Source organism: Scyliorhinus torazame, chromosome 6 (assembly GCF_047496885.1).
Source record: "Scyliorhinus torazame isolate Kashiwa2021f chromosome 6, sScyTor2.1, whole genome shotgun sequence".
NCBI classification, from domain to species: Eukaryota; Metazoa; Chordata; class Chondrichthyes; order Carcharhiniformes; family Scyliorhinidae; genus Scyliorhinus; species Scyliorhinus torazame.
In genome coordinates, this window is record NC_092712.1 from 148,026,299 (window position 1) to 148,049,703 (window position 23,405).

General features: G+C 49.9%; 1 protein-coding gene across 15 annotated transcripts in view; it reads right to left on the bottom strand.

Annotated features, from left to right (window-relative positions):
• LOC140425059 (poly(rC)-binding protein 3) overlaps positions 1-23,405 on the bottom strand; it is a 377,151-nt gene that overhangs the window by 59,551 nt on the left and 294,195 nt on the right. For all 15 annotated transcript variants that reach the window (XR_011947754.1, XM_072508887.1, XM_072508882.1 and 12 more), the window contains 4 exons: positions 21,552-21,575; positions 21,424-21,456; positions 21,223-21,339; positions 7,012-7,143 (listed from right to left, as the gene is read on the bottom strand). Coding sequence is in view for 14 of the 15 variants with exons in the window: in XM_072508887.1 (XP_072364988.1) it covers positions 7,012-7,143; positions 21,223-21,339; positions 21,424-21,456; positions 21,552-21,575 (306 nt within the window). In the remaining variant the exon portion in view is untranslated. The remainder of the gene's footprint in view (positions 1-7,011; positions 7,144-21,222; positions 21,340-21,423; positions 21,457-21,551; positions 21,576-23,405) is intronic.

The following is a 23,405-nucleotide window of genomic DNA, read 5'->3' on the forward strand; positions in this document are numbered from 1 at the left end:
GCCGCGGCGATTCTCCGCGATAGACCGGCCGAACACCCGCTGAGTTCCGCTGAATCCCGCCGTCGTGGTTCCAATCTGTTACCACCCGGCAGGAGCTCGGACCCGCGGTGGATGTCCTGGTGGGAGGGTAGGGGGGATCTGTCTCCGGGGCGGCCTTCATGGGGTCCAGGCCCGCGATCGGGGGCTTCCAATCGGCGGGCGCCCGCAATCTGGAGGGGGCCTACCTCCTTCCACGCGGGCCCGCTGCAGGTCTCTGCCATATTGCGCGGCGCCAGCAACCACGCGCATACGCCGGCACGGAGATGGCTGTTGCGCACATGCACAGGCCCGTGCCGGCCGTGCAGGGCCGCCTTTCGGAGCTGGAGCAGCGCGCAGCACTCCAATGCCGTGCTGGCTCCCTGAAGACCGCTGAATTGCTGGGCCAGAAGGCCTGTTGATGCCGGCGTACACCACTCCGGTGTGTACGCCGGCGTCAACACTTGGCCTGGATTTCGGTGAATCCCGGCCACTGTTCCCTAGTAATTGACTTTTCAACCCTGGGAAAAAGCTTCTGACTATCCTCTCTGTCTTGGAACCTTTGATTTCCTTGCCTATATGAACCTTCTGTATACTTATAAAGACTGAATACAATGCCCAGTATTGGTAAAGAAGAAGGCAGTGCCTACCATAACTCAATGTAAGAGTTTTCAAAGGTCATGAAGCTAGATTAACTAATTATGGTGTTGGTGAGAACACTGTGTTTTCAATTCTCGGATTTGAATCAAATTGAGATTAGATTGATGGATGAAATTCTCTTCCTTCTACTGGTTGAATTGAGTTTGACAATCAAATTTTAGTTGAAGCAGGAGCACACATAAAATTGCCTATAATTCTATATTGACTAAATTGACAAGTTAGCTATGGAGAAGTAGAGGGGAGATTTCCTCTAACTGCTTTGTGAAACAAAATTAGAAACCCATTCTTCACAAACTGGTGTATGATTTTGCTGCAGACACTGCAGTGATGAATGCTTCCACCAAAGATAAGCAGCAGTGGTTAACACTGGTGCCTCGCAGTTCCAGGGACCCGGATTTGATTCTGACCTTGGGTGACTGTGTGGAGTTTGCACGTTCTCCCTGTGACTGAGTGGGTTTCCTCTGGGTGCTCTGGTTTCTTCCCACAGCCCAAAGATGTGATGTTTAGGTGGATTGGCCCTGCTAAAATTGACCCCCTAGTGTCCATAGATATGCACGTTAGGTTGGGCTACAGGGAAAGGATTGGGGAAGTGGGCCTAGGTAGGGGGCTCTTTCCGAGCATCAGTCGGCCCCTGGCAGTGCCCACCTCGTTGCCCACAGTGTCCACTTACTCTGCAATGAGTCACAGCTAGCCACGGACATTCTGGTCCATTTTAAAAAATATATTATTATTTTATACAGCAGTCCAGGTGATGTAGGTAAGTAATTATTTTCCACCCTGTCTTAGCCGAGACAGTATGGAAAAAATGCAACCTGAATATAACGTGCCTCAAACCTCCTTGTGGTTTTAACAGATGTGGGAGCTGGAGTGTGATAGAGGGTGGAGGATACAGGCAACAAACCCACTACCAGGAGGCAATTGGCTCATCGAAACATTTCAATGAGGTTGCCATGCCTCAGATTTTGTCTCTCCCTCTCAGCACTAACAATGGCCAGACCAGGTTTCCTGACGTCAGTAGCAGGGAAAATACTACAATCTATAAAAAAGGATGTGATAACTGGACATTTAGAAAATAATGATCTGATTGCACAGAACATGAATTTTTAAAATAAATTTAGAGTACCCAATTCTTTTTTCCAATTAAGGGGCAATTTAGCATGGCCAATCCATCTACCCTGCAAATCTTTGGGTTGTGGGGGTGAGACCCACGGAGACATGAGGAGAATGTGCAAACTCCACAAGCACAGTGACCCGGGGCCGGGATCAAACCTGGGTCCTCGGCGCCTGAGGCAGCAGTGCTAACCACTGTGCCACCTTGCCGCCTCACAGAACATGGGTTTAATAAAACAAAATTATGCTTGACAAACCAATTGGAGCTTTCTGAGGATATTACTATCGGTATAGAATCAGGGAAACCTATGGATGTGGTGTATTTTGATTTTCAGAAGGCTTTTGATCACATCAAAAATTAATTTTCTGGCACGGACTGAGGATTGATTGATAGACAGAAAACAGAGAGCAGGAATGAACAGGTCATTTTCAGGTTGGCAGACTGTGACTCGTGGGGTTCTGCAAGGATCAGAACCAGGGCGCCAGTTGTTCATAATCTATATTAATGATTTGGATGTGGGGACTAAATGTAACATTTCCAAGTTTTCTGATGACACAAGATTAGGTGGAAATCTAGGTTGTGGGAAAGGTGCAAAAAGGCTTCAAGGGAATTTGGACAGGCTTAGTGAGTGGACAAGAATATGGCAGATGAATGAAAAATGAAAATCGCTTATTGTCACAAGTAGGCTTCAAATGAAGTTACTGTGAAAAGCCCCTAGTCACCACATTCCGGCACCTGTTCGGAGAGGCTGGTACGGGAATTGAACCGTGCTGCTGGCCTGCCTTAGTCTGCCTTCAAAGCCAGCGATTTAGCCCTGTGCTAAACCAGAGGTTATTCACTATGGTAAGAGGAACAGAGGTGCAGAGTATTTCTTAAATGATGAGAGATTGGAAAGTTTTGATGTTCAAAGGGCCCTGGATGTCCTTCATGAGTCACTGACGCTAACATGCTGGTTCAACAAGCAATTAAGAAGGCAAATGATGTGTTGGCCTTTACTGCAAGAAGGATTGACTACAGGAATAATCATGTCTTGCTTCAACTGTATAGAACAGGCTTGCCCAACCTTTTTTCTTGGGGGGGGCACATTTGCATATTTTTCTCTCTCAAGTGCTGATGAGTAAATTTCAGAAAGATAAGCGGCGCGGACCTAACCTTGGAGATGCCAACTGGGTGCCATTTAGCACTTGTCTCCACAAACTTGGACTGGCACTTAGGGATGTCTCCCAGGCGATCAGGGTGTCCAGGTGGCATTTTTCCCATGCCATGGATCAGGCCAGGGATGCCCTGCTCTTATGAGGTGGGGTGCGGGGGGCATGAGGACCCCCTAATTGGAAAGTTGGGGCATTGGGGAGGACCGGAGGCCATGGTGCAGGAAATGAGCCGAAGTGCGGCTTTGGCAGGGCGTTCATTTCCATTAAATCGCCCCCAAGGTTTGGCACAACAATAAATTGAATTTCAGAAACAGTTACGGTTTTAATGAAAGAAACAATTGTTGAACAAAGATAAAGCAACGTCATAGCAATATTGTTGAACTAAAAAGCAATAAAATTGACGAGAAAGTTAGTGGGTCAGTGTATGTGGGTGGAAGAGTGTGGGTGCATGCATGCATGTTGGTATATAGTGGTGGTGAGAATGAGTGAGAAAACGGAGACTGGGCATAATGCAGATTCACACTCACCCCCCATTCAGTCACTCCCTCCCACACAGCCTTCCCACACACTCACTCTGTCAGTCACACACTCAAGACCTTGCGCTCCCGGCTCCTGCTGTGCATGTCTCCCCGGGCTCCGGCCTCCCACTGCTTAGCCCCCGGGGTCCAGACCCGCCATACAATGACCACCTGAGCTCCAGTCCCACTGCACTTCCACCTCTCTCAGCCCCTCAGCCTTTAGCACACTTGCCAATACCAATGTTCACTGCTCCACCAATCAGAGGCTGTTTTTTTTTTATTCGTTCATGGGACGTGGGCATCACAGGCTGTGCCAGCATTTATTGCCCATCTCTAATTGCCCTTGAGGCGGCAGTTAAATGTCAACCACATTGCTGTGGGTCCGGAGTCACTTGCAGGCCAGACCAGGCAAGGATGACAGATTTCCTTCCCTAAAGGACATTGGTGAATCAGGTGGGTTTTTACAACAATTGACAATGGTTTCATGGTCATCATTAGACTTATAATTCCAGATTTTTATTGAATTCTAATTTCACCATCTTCGAACTTGGATCCTCAGGGCACTACTCGGAGTCTCTGGTTTACCAGTCCAGTAACAGTACCACTACGCCACCACTTCCTCTAGGTTTGCTCCATATAGGCTCACTGGTCAGCCTATCTGCATGTTGTAGCCTCAATAACGAAGCTTAGAGAGTAAACGGTAAAGAATGCTTTAATAAGCTAAGAACTAGCCTGGTGCCAAGACGGGTGCTAACTGGGTGCCACCCAAAAGGCGGCCCCTTATATAAGACTCCCAGGTGGGCGGAGCCGGATGCAGAGTCCCACAGGGTTTCAAGCCCGGTCTTAAAGGGGGCATTACCTTACATGATGATAAGGGTACAGTAATACAGTAATTGTTCATCACACTGCAACAAAATGCAGAAGAGAACCGGCATATGATTGGAAGAGCACCTCCAAGCAGAACCTCAGCTGGTTGACAGGGATTCTGGAAACTGCCTCCAGGATGGTGTAGAGGGGTTTTGCATCTGTCCTGTGGGCTTTACCTTGGACAAGCCAGGTATAAAACCTTGGTTCGACCACACTTGGCATATTATGTACAGTTTATTCCCTTACCTAAGGAATTATATACTTGTCATTGAGGGAGTGCAGCAAAGGTTTCATAGATTATCATAGAATTTACAGTGCAGAAGGAGGCCATTCGGCCCATCGAGAGTCTGCACCGGCTTTTGGAAAGAGCACCTTACCCAAGGTCAACATCTCCACCCCATCCCCATAACCCAGTAACCCCACCCAACACTAAGGGCAATTTTGGACACTAAGGGCAATTTAGCATGGCCAATCCACCTAACCTGCACATCTTTGGACTGTGGGAGGAAACCGGAGCACCTGGAGGAAACCCACGCACACACGGGGAGGATGTGCAGACTCCGCACAGACAGTGACCCAAGCCGGAATCGAACCTGGGACCCTGGAGCTGTGAAGCAATTGTGCTATCCACAATGCTACCGTGCTGCCCACCAAGTTCAGCAGGCAATTCCCAGGATGTCTGGACTGTCCTATGAAGAGAGATTGGGAGACTGGGCCTGTATTCTCTAGAGTTTAGAAGAATAAGAAGTGATCTGATTGAAACATAGAAAATTCATAATGGGCTAGACAGGGGTAGATGCAGGAAGGATGTTTCCTCTGGCTGGGCATTCCAGAACCAGGTGAGATAATCTGAGAATAAGGAGCAGGCCATTTAGGACTGAGATGAGGAGGAATTTCTTCACTCAGAGGGTGGTGAATCTTTGGAATTATCTGTCCCAGAGGGATATGGAGGCTCAGTCAGTCCGCTCGATTCTCCAGACCCGCAGCCACATGTTTTTCGGTGGTGCGTTGTTCACTGGCAACGGGATTCTATCTTCCCGCCGTTTGTCATTGGTAGGGTCTGCTGCTGGCGGGAAAATGGAATCGCAACCACGGGAGAATTCCAGCCATTGAGTACATTCAAGACAGGGATCAGAAGATTTCCAAAGACTAATGACATCAAGGAATATGGGGATAGCACGAGAAAGTCATGCTGAAGTAGATAATCAACCACAATCTAGTTGAATCAGGCTCAAAGGGTTAAATGGCATACTCATGATCCAATGTTCCTGGGCATCGGAAAATTCACTCACTTTGGGGAAAAAACGATTTCTGACCTATCACCCCCCCCCCTCAATTACCAACCCTCCCCTGATCACTGATAACCCCTGACAACTATTCATCAATTACTGAACCTCCCCCAATCACAGGCCCTCCCAGTAATAACCGACTGTCTCCTGACTACCGATGCTCCCTTCAATCACTGACTCTTCCCCAATAAATGAACCCCATCTCATAATCACTGGCACGCCCTCATCAAAGATGCTCCCCGAATCGTTGATTCTCCAATCACTGATCCCTGAAAACTGGGCACCAGATAATTGTCTCCCCAAATACTCCCTGATAACTGACTTCCTTGATCAATTAACCTCCCCTGATCACTGATCCCCAAGCACCAACCGCACCCCTCTTCCCTGCAATCATTGACCATTCTTCCCACAATTACAGGCAGCCCCCCCATGACCACCAATCACATCCCCGGGGTCACCGGCCACTCCTCCACAATCACTGACTGCTGCCCCGTGATCACCCACCTCCCCCTAACTGCTTCTGCAATCATCAACCACCCCCTGATCACTGACTGTCCCCTCACTATACCCATGAAATCTCCACTTCTGTCCATTTCTTACAATTCACTATCAATTCAATCCTCACTGTACCCACCAAGCCCCCCTTCAGGTCGCTATCAGGAGCAACCAGAAATCAACCTGCTCCTGGGCTGCAGGGAGCCAGGTCCATCAATCAGGCTAGCCTCCAGCTTAAAAAAAGCACTTGGGTTGTAGAATTAAAACTCCACTCTGACCACAAGTCCTCCCCACTACATGGAAAACCTGCCCTAGTGAATTGCAGTGCTAGTGACTTTGCCAAATTTCTGTCATATTTAGCATAGATGGCTACTTTGTGATCCCTGCCAATTTTTTCTAGTCAGGTTTTCTCTTATAATTTGATTTGTATATAGTGAATTATACTCACAAGGATTAATATCAAATCTGATAAACTTCCCAAGCAAATCTTTGTCACATGCTGTTGCATAAGCTGGTGTATATTTTCAGTGCTAACATTTGTTTAAAATACAATTTTACACTAATCTAGTAACACTCAACGAGGGACTTGATATCCTTCTAAAGAAAAATTGAAAATATAATAAAATTTTAAATATAATAAAATTTCTAAAGGACATTGTAGAATATCTGACCATGAAATCCATCAGAATGTTTTGATAATGGCATTTAATAACATAAACAAATAAAAATTTGTTCCATGCATTGTCATAAAATATAAAGATTAAAGAATTTAATTTAAAATTGGTATTCTGAATTTCACATTCAGATATGTGCATAATATACAGTTATTTTTTCCATAATGTTGAGTACAGCATGTACAAACATTATTCAGATTAAATATTAAATTCCGGTGTCTAATGGGTTACCTCACGGATTTCCTTGATCTTTGAACCTCCTTTCCCGATGAGAGAACCACATTGGCTTGCTGGAACTACAAGACGTAATGTCACAGGTGGTTTACTTGTCACTGTACTATTTGTCATTGAAGCATTTATATCCTGAAATAACAATGTCAGTAAGAATTAGTCTTGGATTTGCCATTCCATTTAAAACATTAATCCTCTACTCAGTATATATGGGATTACAGCAAATACAGTCGCCATAAAGTAGAACAGGCATGAAATTAATTGTGGGTTCTGTGGATAATGAATACTTGCAGAATCACAAACCGATGACCAAGAGATAATGTATGCTGGAAAGTAACAGATGAAGTGAGTTGCAGAGCTGGGTTCTTCAGATGTTTACCATACATTTCATAGTGATAAATATGGGTACAATTATTTCGGTCATGGCAACATTCAAATGAGAACTATGATTGAGAAATAATTAAAATGTTGCTTTGTTTCACCTGGAAAGAAAAGTCACAAAATTGTATTATTTATCGACCATTTTAGAGCACTACAATTGCCATATGCCTTCACTGGAATTATGCACGTCAGGATCTTGTGATGTTAATCACCATGTAATGCTGATTTGACACCAGCATTGTAATTTTGGAGCTGTATGTTTCAACTAATGCCTTCCCTTCATTTCAAACAGTTGAACATGCATTCAGCAGCAGGGAACAACACTCCACCTGTAGCCCCTACCCCTCTCTACATCTCCCCCGCCCCCTCCCCCACCACCCTCCACCCACAACCACTATTTAAATGCATCCACAACTATTTTCAGGTTAGTTTCTGATTGATTTTTACTAGTTGTTGCTGTGGTTCCAGACGTTTTTGGTGCATGCGAGACTTAATTGAAGTGCTAAAGTTTATAAGGAGTGGTGTGGAATCTACTGAAGGAGATTTTAATAGCGTCAAGTATTCTGAACAATTATTTGCTCCCAGATACAGTTGTAGTAGTAGGCATTCCCCTTAGACTAAAACATGACAAAGAGAAAGAGCAGAGGCTGCACAGGGTAGGGCAAGCTCCTCGAAGAATGAGGAAAAGGAGGAAGACGAAGGACTCGCAGCAGGAAACTACATCAACCTAGTGTTCAGGAAGAAATTCTCCTGTCTGAACCTCAGCAAGAAGCAGCGTGCTGGATTTTGTGCTCCCCCGGCAACATGTTTAAAGGCAGGGGGCACGTAAAATCCATTGAATAACCTTCTCACTACCAACCTACCTGCCCCTGACTTCTCTGAAATTTTCCAAAGGAGTGGGGAAGTCATTGGGTGGCCTGCCTGCCTTTGGGCTTATTGAGGCCCTTAAGTTGCTAATTAATGACAATGTAAGTGTCCCATCCTACCACTGCCAGTAATTTACCTGTGGCAGGTAATTCCCAATTCATAGAGGTAGCCTAGAAGCTTTAGCTGCACAGGCTGTTGTTCGGATAAGGTGGGTGATTTGTTATGTTGTAGGTGTAACATAAGCGGCTTCCTTGTGGTGCACTTGACAAAGGAAGGTTCAGACGTGGTGATAACTTCAACACGTTTATTAAACTATTTACACTTCTATTACTCGGGTTTGACACTACTGCTAATCCTACTATAGCTACCCAGGCTGACTAGCCAGCTGCTGCAATCCACGTGGCGGGTCTAATACTGAATCAACCCTATGTCTGTACTCACTGACTGTCTCCACTGGAAAGAGGCAGATCATGTGTGTGGTGTCCTTTATATATGGGTTGGTGTAATGCCCCCCCTTGTGTATCGTGAATGTCCATTGGTCGTGTCTATCTAACTGATCTATTGGTTGAGTGTGTGTGTGTGATGTCACTGGTGCTCCCTCTAGTGTCTAACTAGCCTACATGTATTTACATTGATGCACATCACCACATTCCCCCTTTTTTATATGTTCATATTTTCTGTACATTTTAAGAAAATTGAACAAAGAACAGGTAGATAAGGTAAGGGATATACAAGTCATGGGAACAGTGATTAAACAATAAGTCCAAATCATTCGTGTGAGTCCATAAACCATCAATCATCATGGTCAAATGTCTCTCTTGGTCTTGTGCCACAGGAACCAAGAAGTGGTCAAATCACTTTGCTGTCTGATTTGGAGTCCCTTTCTTTTTTCGATGTTTGTGATGATGCTGTCGGATGGCATCTTGTAGCTGATAAGGTGTTGACATTGAAGAGGTACCATCAACAGTGTCATTCGAGGTCATAGATGTGCCAAATGTTGAAGTTGGATAAGATTGTATATACTGGTTCTGGCCACGTGCTGTGCTGGAAGGGTGATCCTGCTGAGAACCATTGAAGCTTGTCGAATTGGAAACAGAATTGCTGCTCGCATTAATACTTGGTGATGGTGTGAAACTAGAACCTTGCATCTGATAGGAATATGCCGTCTGGCCAGGCTGGGGTGCAGAAAATCCTGGGCTGTAACTAAGGCATTCAGTCTGTAGTGCAGATTGCGCTTGCGGTTGTCCTCCTTCGGTCTTGATTTCATTAGTGGGCAATCCGTAGTGCTGGCCTGTTTGAGAATATGCTACGTTGACTGTTGGCTGCTGCATGCCTGAATACTGGGTTTGTCCAGCATGAGCTGTCATTGGCTGCACTGCTGGTGTGGAAAAAATGTGTGGATATAGCTGTGGTGAATATTGGCGTATTCCTTTCGGACTGTAGCCGCTGCTTGTTATTACTGACCCAGTGTAATTGTTAAGTGATCCATTTCCTGTCGTTGTGGCATCTGCTGTCACCTTGAGCGTGCCATCACTGAGGTTGCGGCACTCCCTGTCTGGAGTAAAGTCCAGCTTCTGTGAATCAGAGTCGGCGTTTGGTTGCTCCCCATCTGGAGTCTTGTCTATTTTAACTGAGTCAGTGTTGCTTTGTTGATGCTCCCCGTCCGGAGTCTTAGCAGGTTCACTGGAGTCAGCTGAGATTTCTTGAAGCTGCACGTCTGGAGTCGGAACATGCAGGAATGCATTGACTTGTGGAGAGGATCGAGCGAATGAGGGTGGAAGTATCATGGTGTCACCGGAGTCACCAGTGGTCTCACAGTGATCGTCGAGTGCCTCTGTACACACTAGCTGAGGTCTGTCACTTTGCACATCTTGCATGGGTCGCCGACCTCCGTACTGGCCAGTCATTAACCAGATCCTCAGTGGACACCCCGTATCCCCTAAGAGCCAACCAGGGATCTCCGACTGCCCCAGGATGTAGCTGTCATGCACAATCCCTGGGAAGCGTGCACACACATTCCTGATCCTCATGTGGTGTCGCACACAAGTTGGCCGTTCAGGGAACCCCTTCCTGTTGATATTGGGCAAACCCTGACGTTGTGGTGCGTGCAAGGCGACATATGGGCTATCTATTACCCCCTGGACCTGGGGCACCCTGCAATGGCGGAGAACCTCATTGCCTGGGCATCTTGTTGGGCCTGGCAAAGGTCAAAGGTTATATAGTTAGCTGTCCGGTCAATCATGGCATCTGTGATTTTACAGATGGCATCCTCCTCCTTCACGTGGTGCCAAGTTCGCAAGGTCATGGCACAGGTGCAGCACCATCTCCTTGTTGAAGAGGAGCCTCCTGCAGCACACGCTGTCTGTCATCTGTTCGAAAGACCAGCGATGCCTGTACACATTGGCACGTTGTGGGTCTCCCCCTCTGGTTCCCTCCCTGGCCTGATGGGCGGCCGGGTCCTCAGGGTACAGGGCGGAGTCCTGCATATGGGCCACCGCTTCGGTGTCTGGAAGCCTGGTCTGCCAGCAGCACTGCGAGGGCAGCTTCTGCGGAGTCCAAGATATCATCCATCACATGTAATATCTGTACGGATTTGGAGAGGGTGAGACACTGACAACCAATGCCTTCCACCCCGGGACGCTCCTGCCCCCATGGCACCCTCCCTCCCACATCACATCACCTGCCATCCCTCAGGTTGCAATCCAACCTGACATGCCCACGCTCTCCCGGCTGCAGCAGGAGCGCCTAGGCAACGGATCCGAGGCCCTGTATCCCAAACACCTGCTGGTAGCTTTGCCTGGACCAGGCGTTGGTTCCCCCCCTCATAAGAACATAAGAACTAGGAACAGGAGTAGGCCACCTGGCCCCTCGAGCCTGCTCCGCCATTCAATGAGATCATGGCTGATCTTTGTGGACTCAGCTCCACTCTCCGGCCCGTACACCATATCCCCGAATCCCTTTATTCTTCAGAAAGGTATCTATCTTTTTCTTAAAAACGTTTAAAGAAGGAGCCTCAACTGCTTCACTGGGCAAGGAATTCCAGAGATTCACAACCCTTTGGGCGAAGAAGTTCCTCCTAAACTCGGTCCTAAATCTACTTCCCCTCATTTTGAGGCTATGCCCCTAGTTCTGCTTTCCCCGACCAGTGGAAACAACCTGCCCGCATCTATCCTATCTATTCCCTTCATAATTTTATATGTTTCAATAAGATCCCCCCACATCCTTCTAATGCACATACTCACCCTCTGGTCGCTGAAATGCCCCCGGTGCTGTGGCCCTGTGTCTTGGTTTTCGGATGTTGACTGTTGAGTCCATGGTGTTGAGTCCTCCAGTGTTTAGGCACAATGTCCAGGCCTCACGATCTGATTGGAATGCTAGGCAATAACTCCCACCTGCGGCATGCACGCCTATCCATGGGAATGCACTTGGGAGCTGTGAAGTGCTCACTTTACTCGGATTGTCAATTCTCTCTTAGCAATAGCCAGAGGCCACCACAGTCAGTGGCCATTATGGGTGGTCATGTGGGACAGACAGGCAGGAGCTTCATTTGCCCCCACTATGATACACACAATCCAGGGGGGGGCATGGCAGACCCGCGAGGGTTGAGACACCCAACCCCCCCCCGACTGAAGCTATCTCCCACGGGGGCGCCCCCACCACTCCCCACCACCGTTCCAAGCACTGGGGCATTAGTGGCTGTGCCTCCGGGCTCAATGCCCAATTCCGAAGATGGCTACTCACCTCTTCAGACCCCCACAGCAGCCATTCAGCCTGCTTCACGTTTTTAAAAGGGGTACTAATCGGCGTCCGCGTGACCACTTGCTGGGGAAGTGGTTAGATCATGGGAGGCCGTTAGATAAGGGGTTGTTCCCGTTAATGCTATGGAGATTGGCTTTAATTGGTGATTATTGGTTTCTTGCCACACTGCGGCAAGATTCCGTTCTCGCCTACGGGGATGGGCCCGTTAGATAGCAATTTGAACAGCACCCGGCGTGATTCCCAATTTTGTCCTCTCCCGCTATCTAACGGCTGCATCGTGCTCTCGGTCAAGCGCGAAACAGTCGTTAAATCGCTCGCACAGTCATTTATGGAGTTTAGCACCGGTCTAGCCCACATTTGGAAACTTTTTTAGATGTGGGGAAGTAGAGAATCTGGTGAACTGATGCGATGACAATAATCTCTCCCTCAATGTCAACAAAATGAAGGAGATTGTCATCGACTTCAGGAAGCATAGAGGAGACATGCCCCTAACTACATCAATGGGAACGAAGGAGAAAGGGTCGAGAGCTTCAAGTTTTTAGGTGTCCAGATCACCAACAACCTGTTCTGGTCCCCCCATGCCGACACTAAAGCCTACCAACGACTCTACTTTCTCAGAAGACTGAGGAAATTTGGCATGTCAGCTACGACTCTCACCAACTTTTACAGATGCACCATAGGAAGCATTCTTTCTAATGGTATCGCAGCTTGGTATGGAGCCTGCTCTGCCCAAGACCGCAGGTAACTACAAAAGGTCGTAAATATAGCCCAGTCCATCACGCAAACCAGCCTCGCATCCATTGACTCTGTCTCCAATTCCCGCTGCCTCGGAAATGCAGCCAGCATAATTAAGGACCCCATGCACCCCTGACTACTCTCTTCCACCTTCTTCCATCAGGAAAAAGATACAAAAGTTTGAGGTCACTGATATACCTTCAATTCACCAAGAGGCCGAGAGAGCGAGTGAACATAAGGCTTTATTAGTCGTGAACTTGCCTAGCCAGAGTCGGTTGTGCAGGTGAGTGCCACCCGCAGGTGGCCAGGTTATATATGGCCCCGGTGAGGGCAGAGCCAGAGGCGGAGCCCACCGGGGTTACAGTACAGTACCTGGAAGCAACTTGTATCACCACTTCCAGGTCAAAGGTTCCATTAGGTGGATACAATGGTTACAGTGTCATGCATTATGGTGAATACATTCACCACATTCACCCCCTGTTAAAAAATCAAGTCCAGCGGGGGTGACGTGGGGTCATTACATATTGATGCACGATCAATGACCACTAAAGCGAGGTTGTAGTCCAACCGAAGGCTTTAATAAGCTAGTTGTTTCCCGCAGCAGCTCAGGTACAGAATGAAGGCTGCTGGGGCAGCACGGGCTCTTATTCCCCGCCTAGCAGGGCAGAGATATCATACAGCTTGGCCAATAGGAAGCATACAATTTCTACCAATGGTGTTCCAGCATTACCAGGTACCGTAATATCTCTACTACCACAGATTTTCAGTCTCTCTGGAGGCCGGATCGTTCTCTTCGACCTCCTCAGCTCTGGCGGTGCGGCGGGCACGGTTGTTGCAGGTGATGACTCCAGGGGCGTTGTGCCTGGAGCTGGAGCCTTAGTCCGGTGAGTCGGAGACAGTTGGGGTGTGGGGGCAGGCAGGGGGGTGGTTGGTGGCGGCAGTGTCGGCGCAAGACAGTACAGGAGACCCAGGGGGGCGTACGGGGCTGCTGGCGGTGGGGGCGGGTAGTGGGGGGGGGGCGCGTTGGCAGGGTATCCAGCTGGTGCCAGGTCTTGTAGGGAGACTGTATCCTGCCGTCCGTCCTGGTGCGCGGTATAGGCGTACTGGGGGTTGGCGTGGAGCAGCTGGACCCTCTCGACCAGCGGGTCGGTCTTGTGGCTCCTCATGTGCCTCCGGAGAAGGACAGGTCCCGGAGTTGACAGCCAAGGTGGAAGCGAGACCCCAGAGATGGACTTCCTGGGGAAGATAAACAAGCGATTATGAGGAGTCTCGTTCGTGGCTGTGCAGAGGAGTGATCTGATGGAGTGGAGGGCGTCGGGGAGGACCTCCTGCCAGCGGGGGATTGGGAGACTTCTAGACCCGAGGGTCAGAAGGATGGCCTTCCATACTGTCGCGTTCTCCCTCTCCACCTGCCCGTTTCCCTGCGGGTTATAGCTCGTAGTCCTGCTCGAGGCGATACCTTTGCTGAGCAGGTACTGGCGTAGCTCATCGCTCATGAACGATGTACCCTGGTTGCTGTGGATGTAGGCAGGGAAACCGAACAGTGTGAAGATGCTGTGCAGTGCCTTTATTACAGCGGCCAAGGTCATGTCGGGGCAGGGGACAGCAAAGGGGAAGCGGGATTACTCGTCCATGACGATGAGAAAATATATATTACGGTTGGTGGAGGGGAGGGGCCCTTTGAAATCAATACTTAGGCGTTCAAAGGGCCGGGAGGTCTTTACCAGGCGGGCCTTATCTGGTCGGTAGAAATGCGGTTTGCACTCCGCGCAGACCTGGCAGTCCCTGGTCATGGCCTTGACCTCCTTGGTGGAGAAGGGCAGATTGCGGGCCTTAATGAAGTGGGTAAGCCGGGTGACCCCCGGGTGACAGAGCTCATTGTGGATAGCCCGAAGTCGGTCATCTTACGCGCTGGCGCATGTGCCGCGGGACAGGGCATCTGGGGGCTCGTTGAGCTTCCCAGGACAATACTTGATATCGTAATTGTAGGTGGAGAGTTCGATCCTCCACCGCAGGATTTTGTCATTTTTTATTTTGCCTCGTTGTGCGTTGTCGAACATGAAGGCGACCGACCGTTGGTCGGTAACGAGGGTGAACCTCCTACCGGCAAGGTAGTGCCTCCAGTGCCGCACAGCTTCCACTATGGCTTGTGCTTCCTTCTCGACCGATGAGCGTCGGATTTCGGAAGCGTGGAGGGTCCTAGAGAAGAATGCTACTGGCCTGCCCGTCTGGTTGAGGGTGGCGGCCAGGGCGACGTCTGGCGCATCGTTCTCTACCTCGAAGGGGACGGACTCGTCCACCGCGTGCATTGCAGCCTTGATGATGTTGGCCTTGATGCGGCTGAAGGCCGAGCGGGCCTCATCCGTCAGGGGGAAACAGGTGGTTTGAATAAGTGGGCTGGCTTTGTCCGCGTAGTTGGGGACCCGCTGGGCATTGTAGGAAAACAGCCCCAGGCATCGTTTTAGGGCCTTAAGGCTGTGGGGAGGGGGAGTTCTATGAGTGGGCGCATACGGTAGGGGTCGGGCCCTAGGACTCTGTTCTCCACGACGTAGCCGAGGATGGCAGTGGGCAGCACGGTAGCATTGTGGATAGCACAATTGCTTCACAGCACCAGGGTCCCACTTTCGATTCTGGCTTGGGTCACTGTCTGTGCGGAGTCTGCACATCCTCCCCGTGTCTGCGTGGGTTTCCTCCGGGTGCTCCGGTTTCCTCCCACAGTCCAAAGATGTGCAGGTTAGGTGGATTGGCCATGATAAATTGCCCTTAGTGTCCAAAATTGCCCTTAGTGTTGGGTGGGGTTACTGGGTTATGGGGATAGGGTGGAGGTGTTGACCTTGGGTAGGGTGCTCTTTCCAAGAGCCGGTGCAGACTTGATGGGCCTAATGGCCTCCTTCTGCACTGTAAATTCTATGGTATGGTGTGGCCAGTCGGGGTAGTATGGAAGACTCACTTTTCTTTGTTGTATGTAAGATTGAGGGATTGGGTGGCCTGGAGGAACCTCTGAAGGTTGGCGTCATGGTCCTGCTGATCATGGCCGCAGATGGTCACGTTGTCCAGGTACGGGTATATCGCCCGCAAACCGTACTGGTCCACCATTCGGTCCATCATTCTCTGAAAGACCAAGACCCCATTAGTAATGCCGAAGGGAACTCTGAGGAAGTGGAAGAGTCGGCCGGCTGCTTAAAAAACAGTGTAGTGGCGCTCTTCCGGGCGGATTGGGAGCTGGTGATAGGCCGACTTCAGATCGACCGTGGAGAACACACGGTACTGCGCGATCTCGTTGACCATCTCCGCTCTGCGGGGGAGGGGGCACGCATCCAGTTGTGTGAACTGGTTAATTGTCTGGCTGTAGTCCATAACCATCCGGTTCTTTTCCCCGGTCCGGACGACCACCACTTGCGCTCTCCAGGGGCTGTTGCTGGCCTCTATGATCCCTTCACTCAACAGTCGTTGGACCTCTGACTTAATAAATACCATGTCTGGCGAGCTGTACCGCCTGCTCCTGGTGGCAATGGGCTTACAGTCAGGAGTGAGATTCGCAAAGAGTGAAGGGGGGGGAGACCTTGAGGGTCGCGGGGCTGCACACTGTGAGGGGGGCAAGGGTCCGCCGAACTGTAGGGTCAGGCTTCGGTGATTACACTGACAATCGAATCCGAGCAGTAGGGGGGGCGCAGAGGTGGGGGAGGGCATAGAGCTTAAAGTGGGTATACTCCGTGCCCTGCATCGCGAGATTGGCGATACAGTACCCCCGGATCCGGACCGAATGAGACCCGGAGGCAAGGGAGATTGTTTGTGAGGTGGGGTAGGTGTGGAGGGAGCAGCGCCTTACCGTGTCAAGGTGGACAAAGCTCTCCGTGCTCCCGGAGTAGAAGAGGCAGGGGGTCTCATGCCCGTTGACCCGGACAACCATCATGGAGTTCTTTAGCGGTTTCGGCTGCGACTGGTCGAGGGTCACCGCGCCCAGCTGCGAGTAGCCTGATTGGTCGGTGGAGTCACAAGATGGCGGCCCCCATGTGTCGCATGTGTCAGATGGGGATCGAAGATGGCGACCAAGATGGCTGCCCCCATCAGTCGCACGTGTCTGTCGGTGCCGGTGCCGGCGGCCAAGATGGCGGCCCCCATGAGTCGCACGTGTCGGTCGGTGTTGGGACGGGCAGCCAAGATGGCGGCCCCCACGATTCGCACGATGCCGATGACGCATCTGGAAGGGGCGTTCCGGGCAGGCACGCAGCCACATTGCGGGGTCTGTGGAGCTGTGAGTCCATAGGTCGGGCTTGGTGCAGTTTGGATTTCTGGGCCTTAGGTCGGCCCAGACAGACTCTCGCGTAGTGCCCCTTTTTCCCGCAGTCGCTGCACGTCGCTGAGCGGGCTGGGCAACACTGCCGGGGGTGTTGGCCCTGGCCACAGAAGTAGCATTGCGGTTCTCCGGGCTGGCCTGGCAGACGCGCGGCCGCAACGATAGTGTCCACGAGGGGTTCGTCGGGCCCGCGGGGAACGGGCTAAGGTTCTGGTAGGGCACCTCTAGTGAGGTAGCTAGCTTTATCGTGTCCCGCAGGTCGGAGGTCCCATTTTCCAGCAGACACTGCCTGATATAGTTCGAGCGGACCCCCGCCACGTAGGTGTCCAGGATCTGTGAGTTCATATGCTCCTTCGCCATCACATCTCAATAGCTGCAGTTCCTCGCGAGGAGAGTCAGGGTTTCCAGATACTCGTCCAGCGATTCTCCGGCACGTTGACGGCGAGTAGTGAGGAGGTGTCTAGCGAACACCTCGTATACGGGCTTCACAAAGTGCGCCTTGATGGTTGCGACCGCCTCCTCGTACGTGGCCGCTTTCTCAATCATTCGATGGCTCGCCCGAGCGTGGAGGAGTCGCCGTTTGAGGGTCTCCGAGGGAGCCCTTGTGGAGGAGTCGATGTAGGCCTCGAAGCATCGAAGTCAATGTTCAAATATTTCCTTGGTTTCGGACGGGCGGGCGTCAGGTTCGAGCCTGTCTGGCTTTAGAGCGGCTTCCATGGTGCTGTTGACGACTAATAAATTGATATACCTTCAATTCACCAAGAGGCCGAGAGAGCAAGTGACATAAGGCTTTATTAGTCGTGAACTTACCTAACCAGAGTTGGTTGTGCAGATGAGTGCCACTTGCAGGTGGCCAGGTTATATATGGCCCCGGTGGTGGCGGAACCAGAGCCGGAGCCCACCAGGGTTACAGTACAGTCCATGGAAGCAGCTCGTATCACCACTTCCAGGTCAAAGGTTACATTAAGTAGATACTATGGTTACAGTGTCATGCATTATGGTGAATACATTCATCTCAGTCACGTACCAACCGACTCAAGAACAGCTTCTTCCCTACTGCCTCAGACCTTTGAATGGACCTACCTCGTGTTAAGTTGATCTTTTCCCTACACCCTAGCTATGACTGTAACATTACATTCTGTAGTCGTTCCTTCCTTCCCTATGTATGGTATTCATTGTCTTTATAGCATGCGAGAAACAATACTTTTCACTGTATACTTATATATGTGACAATAATAAATCAATTCAAATTCAAAATAATAAATCAAATCAAATCAAAATCAGAAGTCGCTGGTGAGACCGACTCCTCAGAAAAAAGCTGCCATTTTGAAAGGGTACGCCTTAAATGAACACCCCTCACCCACAGGCAATGTCACCCCCTACACACATGGGCATTACCCCCCCCCCCCCCCAAGTGAGGACACCCTTCATACCCCCTCATCCCCCCTTTTATGGGCCCTTCAGGCCTCGGCCCTTGGTAGTCCCACCCTGGGCACCCGGGCAGCACTACCAGTACACCCAAGTGCCATGGCACGATCATGGCACCCTGGCAGTGCCACACAGGCACGTTGGCAGTGCCAAGGTGGCAATGCCAAAGTGTCTGGTCCCAGAGGGAGAGCCGAGTACACTGTCCCTGATCACCCAGCGATCTCCAATGGCCTGAAGCCCCTCCCAGGTGCCGTTATGCCTGGCCCACGTTTGTGTGGACCAGTGCTAAACGGCGCCACATGATCTCTCTCTGGGAAGCGGGTTATTTTCCAGGAGGCTCTTAGATTGGACTTGATGGAGATTGGTCTTAATTGGCGTCAATGGGTGTCTTGCCAGGTTTGGGCAGGATCTGGAACCTGCCACCGGGAGCAGGCTGGTTAGATCACAAACCAGTTTCTACCTGGCGCCAATCCTGATTTTGGCCTCTTCTGCTATTTAACCGGCGAACCCGCATCAACGCCGGGTGCAACACGGCTGTTAGACCATGCCCAATGTGTCAGTTTTGTTTAAAAATGGTTGTGGGCATTATTAATGGCTCTTTACAAACATCCTGATAACATTCATGCAAATTGGTGAAATTGAATTTGTAAAATAACAATTCAGGAGGGGATGAGTTTTCTCAATTCACTGCCAAAGAAATCTTTGAATTTATCAGCGGAAATCAATCAAAACTGACTTTAAAGATTTCAGGGGCCCGATCCACAGGCCACGCTGCACTGGAAAAGCAGCTCGCCGTGGCACAGCGTGACCGATAAAAGCCAAGAGACCCCACTCCCGGGATCTACATGGCTTACAACGCCTCGTGAGGTCCAACGCGATCTCGCGAGACGTTGCGATGTAAATCCTGCCCACGATTACTTTTTGGCAAATCTGCATATTAGAGCGAGGCAGTAAGTTGCACTCTAATGTGCAGATTCCTGAGGTACCTGAGGCTTTGGGATTCATCTCCTTTGCCTTAGAGACCTCGGCCAAACACCATTCAGCACTGGTCCCCACCTTTGGGCAAGGTGGTGCCCTGGCACTGCTAGTGACACCTGGGTACCCTGGCAGTGCCAACCAGGCACCCTGGCAGTGGCACCTGGGTAACAGCCTGGCATTGCCAGCTGACATGGGCACTGCCTGGGTGCCACGTTGGCGGTGCCAAGCTGGCATTTTGTGCACGAGTGTGATCAGGCTAAGGTGCCCTGTGTGGGTGTTGAAGGGGTGAGGTGGGGGGGGGGGGGGGGGCTGGGGGGGGAGGGGCCCACCGCGCATTCTGGCTGGGTGTGGGTTGGGGTCGATTCATGGGGCAGGATTCTCTCTGCCCGGGGCCGGGCCGGAGAATCCCTGCGACCCAGGATGGGCCGAGCGGCCGTCGTGAAAACGCCGAGTCCCGCTGGTGCCGTCCACACCTGCTCTCAGCCGGCTAGATCTCAGCGTGTAAGGGTCGTGGGGCGGCCTGTGTGGGGGAGGGGTGGTCCGACCTCTGGGGGGCGGGGGGGGGGGCCTCCCATGTGGCCTGGCCCGCAATCGGAGCCCACCGATCGGCGGGCCGGCCTCTCTTGCTGGGGGCCTTATTTCGTCCGCGCCGGCCCCTGTAGTCCTGTGCCATGTTGCGTCGGGGCCAGCGTGTTGAAGGAAGGCACTGTGCATGTGCTGTGCGTGTTGGCGCCGGTGCCACTCCGCATTCACGGATCCCGCGGCGCCCATTTCACGCCGGGATCAGCAGCTGGAGCGGCGTGAACTGCTCCAGTGCCGCGCTGGCCCCTTTTGCGGGCCAGAATTAGTCGTCGGGTTGACCCGTACATGCCGTCGTAAAACGCAACGGCGTTTACGACGGTGTGTACACTCTGCCGTGGAATTAGAGAATCCCGCCCCGGGTCTCTGGTCTTCTTCGACTGCACATTTAGTTGACAATTGAACTGTTTTAATGTTTAAAGTTCAAGTATTCATGTTTACTCTCGCTGCACTGGGGAGTTCTGGTGAGCAGAACTTCCCACTGTACAAAACGGGGCTATGTGTGGCCTCGGCTGCGTGTTCCCCACTGAGACCCTTATGCAATGTGAGTCGCAATGAATAGCCATATGTTTCTTGACAGTGCGAGTGCCAGGAAACACGCGGCTAAAAGCGCTCGCGATTGGACTTTGTTCCCATTTGGTTGAATCTAGCCCCTGGTTATAATGTGGAGACTATTGAACACAGACATTTGAAAGGATATTGTGCACTTTTACAATTTTCTCTCCTTCACTCCTAAGGGTGATCAATGATAGGATAAGACTGCTGGAAACCCTCCATAACCTCATTCAAGTTGCTATTTTTCACTTCTGAATTCACTTCTAAATTTCAGTATGACTGACACTCTGCGGGAGGCATCACAGTCAGTTTTTAACTTATGTTCCGAAATATATGCATTGTGCAAAGGGAAAAGAAATGTTATTAGCAGGTAGATCATTCATTGTTGTTTCCTTTCTAATGCCCATGAGCACAGAGACAAAATATAGCCTTCCCCACTCTCCTATTCTGGCCTCAGCACAGACTGTGAATTACTTAGACTTTCCTGGTATATCAGTTGAATAGTAGTGCAATCATATTCATCCACTAAGGCATAGGATTTTTTTCCCCTCCTGGTCTTCTTCTATTGCACATTTAGTTGATAATTGAACTGTTTTAATATGTTTAAAGTTCAAGTATTCATGTTTACTCACCTCTTCAAATTTGTGTGCTATCATTGAAAACGCGTTGAAAATGGCATCTGTTGGGCCTGTTATTGTTACAATACGCTCTGGACAGGACCCTTCTGAAATGTTGATTCTTGCACTACTCTATGAAACAAAATAGTTAATTGTCTGAATACCATGAGAAGTATCAATCAAGCTATATTTCACTGAAGAAAAGTCACAACTTACCTCCTCCCTCATCTTTTTTACCGTCTCTCCTTTCTATTAAAGAAAGATAAATGTTCACAGAGTGATTATAACTCTCTTTAGGAGCTTTAAAGACTGAATGATGGGGAATTAAAAATAACTGCACTAACCTTTCCAATAATGCTTCCAACTTCCTGTAGAACAACAGGAAAAAATATGTTATAGTGCAGGTTACTAGTTTTCCTTAGGAAAGTGATTTCTCTGAAGAAAAATAAATTGATGTAATTTTGTTTCTTCTGATTTAGGAGAACAAGAGTGTGAATTACTCCTGAGTTAGATTCAGCAGGGTGATCTTGATATTGTGTGGCCTGGTATAGTGAGATTTCCAATTTAAGGTCAGTTGCGTGCAATGGACCACTGAGGACTGGAAACTTGAGGCTGCAGTTAAAGGGTCGCTGAGGTCTCCCCCCCCCCCCCCCCCAAATCCCTGCTCCCCCAACCTCCCTGGTGAAAAGTTGGGAGTAAATCTGCCCTCGCTGCAGCATGTTGTCCTGCAGGATCTGGAAGGGCATTCATTGGTTTAAGGCAGGACATCGACTCTTGTAGGAGGTTCCGCGCCTCAGAAAGCCACTGGTCAAATAAATGGCTGCCAGCTCTCTGTCCCAGCAGCTCCACTGGGAGTGGTGGTCACTACTGGGACTACAACAGTCCCCAATGCTGAGGAGCTTGAACTAGATTAAAAGATAATTGAGGGTGAGGGTATTGCTGGAACAAGCTTAAAAGCAATGGTGAAGGGGGCGAGGGATCTTGACCAGAGTGGGGAAGAAGAACCAAGGGAAGGGGGGTGGAAACGACCCGGGATGCCCACCAATGGGCTCGCTAAGGCAGTGATACCTCCCCCCTCCTCAACCTTGCCATCACCAGCATGTGCAGGAAAAGCTGCTGGACTGGATGTTTGGTATGGGCGTCCCCTGCTGCTGGTTATATCCCACGACAGCAAGATAAGGTCCTTAAGATAAGGACCATTAATTGGCCATGCAAGGGCTTCAAATGGACAGGTAGGCTGCCCAATATTTACCTAGCTGCACATAAAATTTGTGCAGGTAAGCAGCAAGAATTAGCAAGCTGCTGCAGATTTATATGCCTTCAGATTTCAGGGTTCATAAGACTTTTGCTACAAACCTGGAAATAAGTTGTTTGTTCATGGCCAGACAGGTCTGTTGCAGGGCACAGAGCCTCCCTCTTCACATATAGTGATGAGAAAGTGCTCCCCAGAATGCTCCCCAGAAGATCATAAAAATTGCCGAAAATAGACAGAGAGCTTCAAAGTAAGAAGCAGCAGAGAAATGAAAGAAGGTTGTTACCTGACACACAGCCACTGAATGCTGTAAAATAGCTTGATAACTATACCAGGTCAGGCAAGGAAAGAGAAGTCAGCCACATACTATAAGAATGTTGCAGAGTTGCAGCCAGAATGCTGCACTGCTGCCATAACTTTAGTGAGGAATCAGAACTCCTGGAGAAACAGCATAAATACCTAAAATTAGCATTCTAAACTGTGTCTTTAGAGATTCCTCTAATCTCCCGCCAGAGAACCCCCATCACAATTCTAACTTAGAAGTTGTCAGCAAGAAGTTCCAATTCATTCTGCGCTGAAGTGCTTGAAGAGTTTTGAGCTATGAAGTTATGCAGGATCTAAACCTCCAGCCTTCAATCTCAGTGTTCTATTTTTGCACTTTTATGTACAATCCTCCTTTTAAAAGCCTTACATATCGGGCAGAATTATCCCATTTTGAGACAAAGTGCGGTCGCGGGTCCCACAGTTTCCCACTGCGGATGTTGGTGGGAAAACACGCCAGATGTTCCTTCTCTGACCTCATTAATTATGCATCTGGGTATTTTACACTGTATTTAGCGTGGGGCAGGCTTGAATTGTGCTTAGTCTGCCATTGTGTGCCCAGATGCCATATTGAAAAGGTGTCCAGCATCACTGACCCACTACTGAAGAAGGGAGGTAGTCCTCC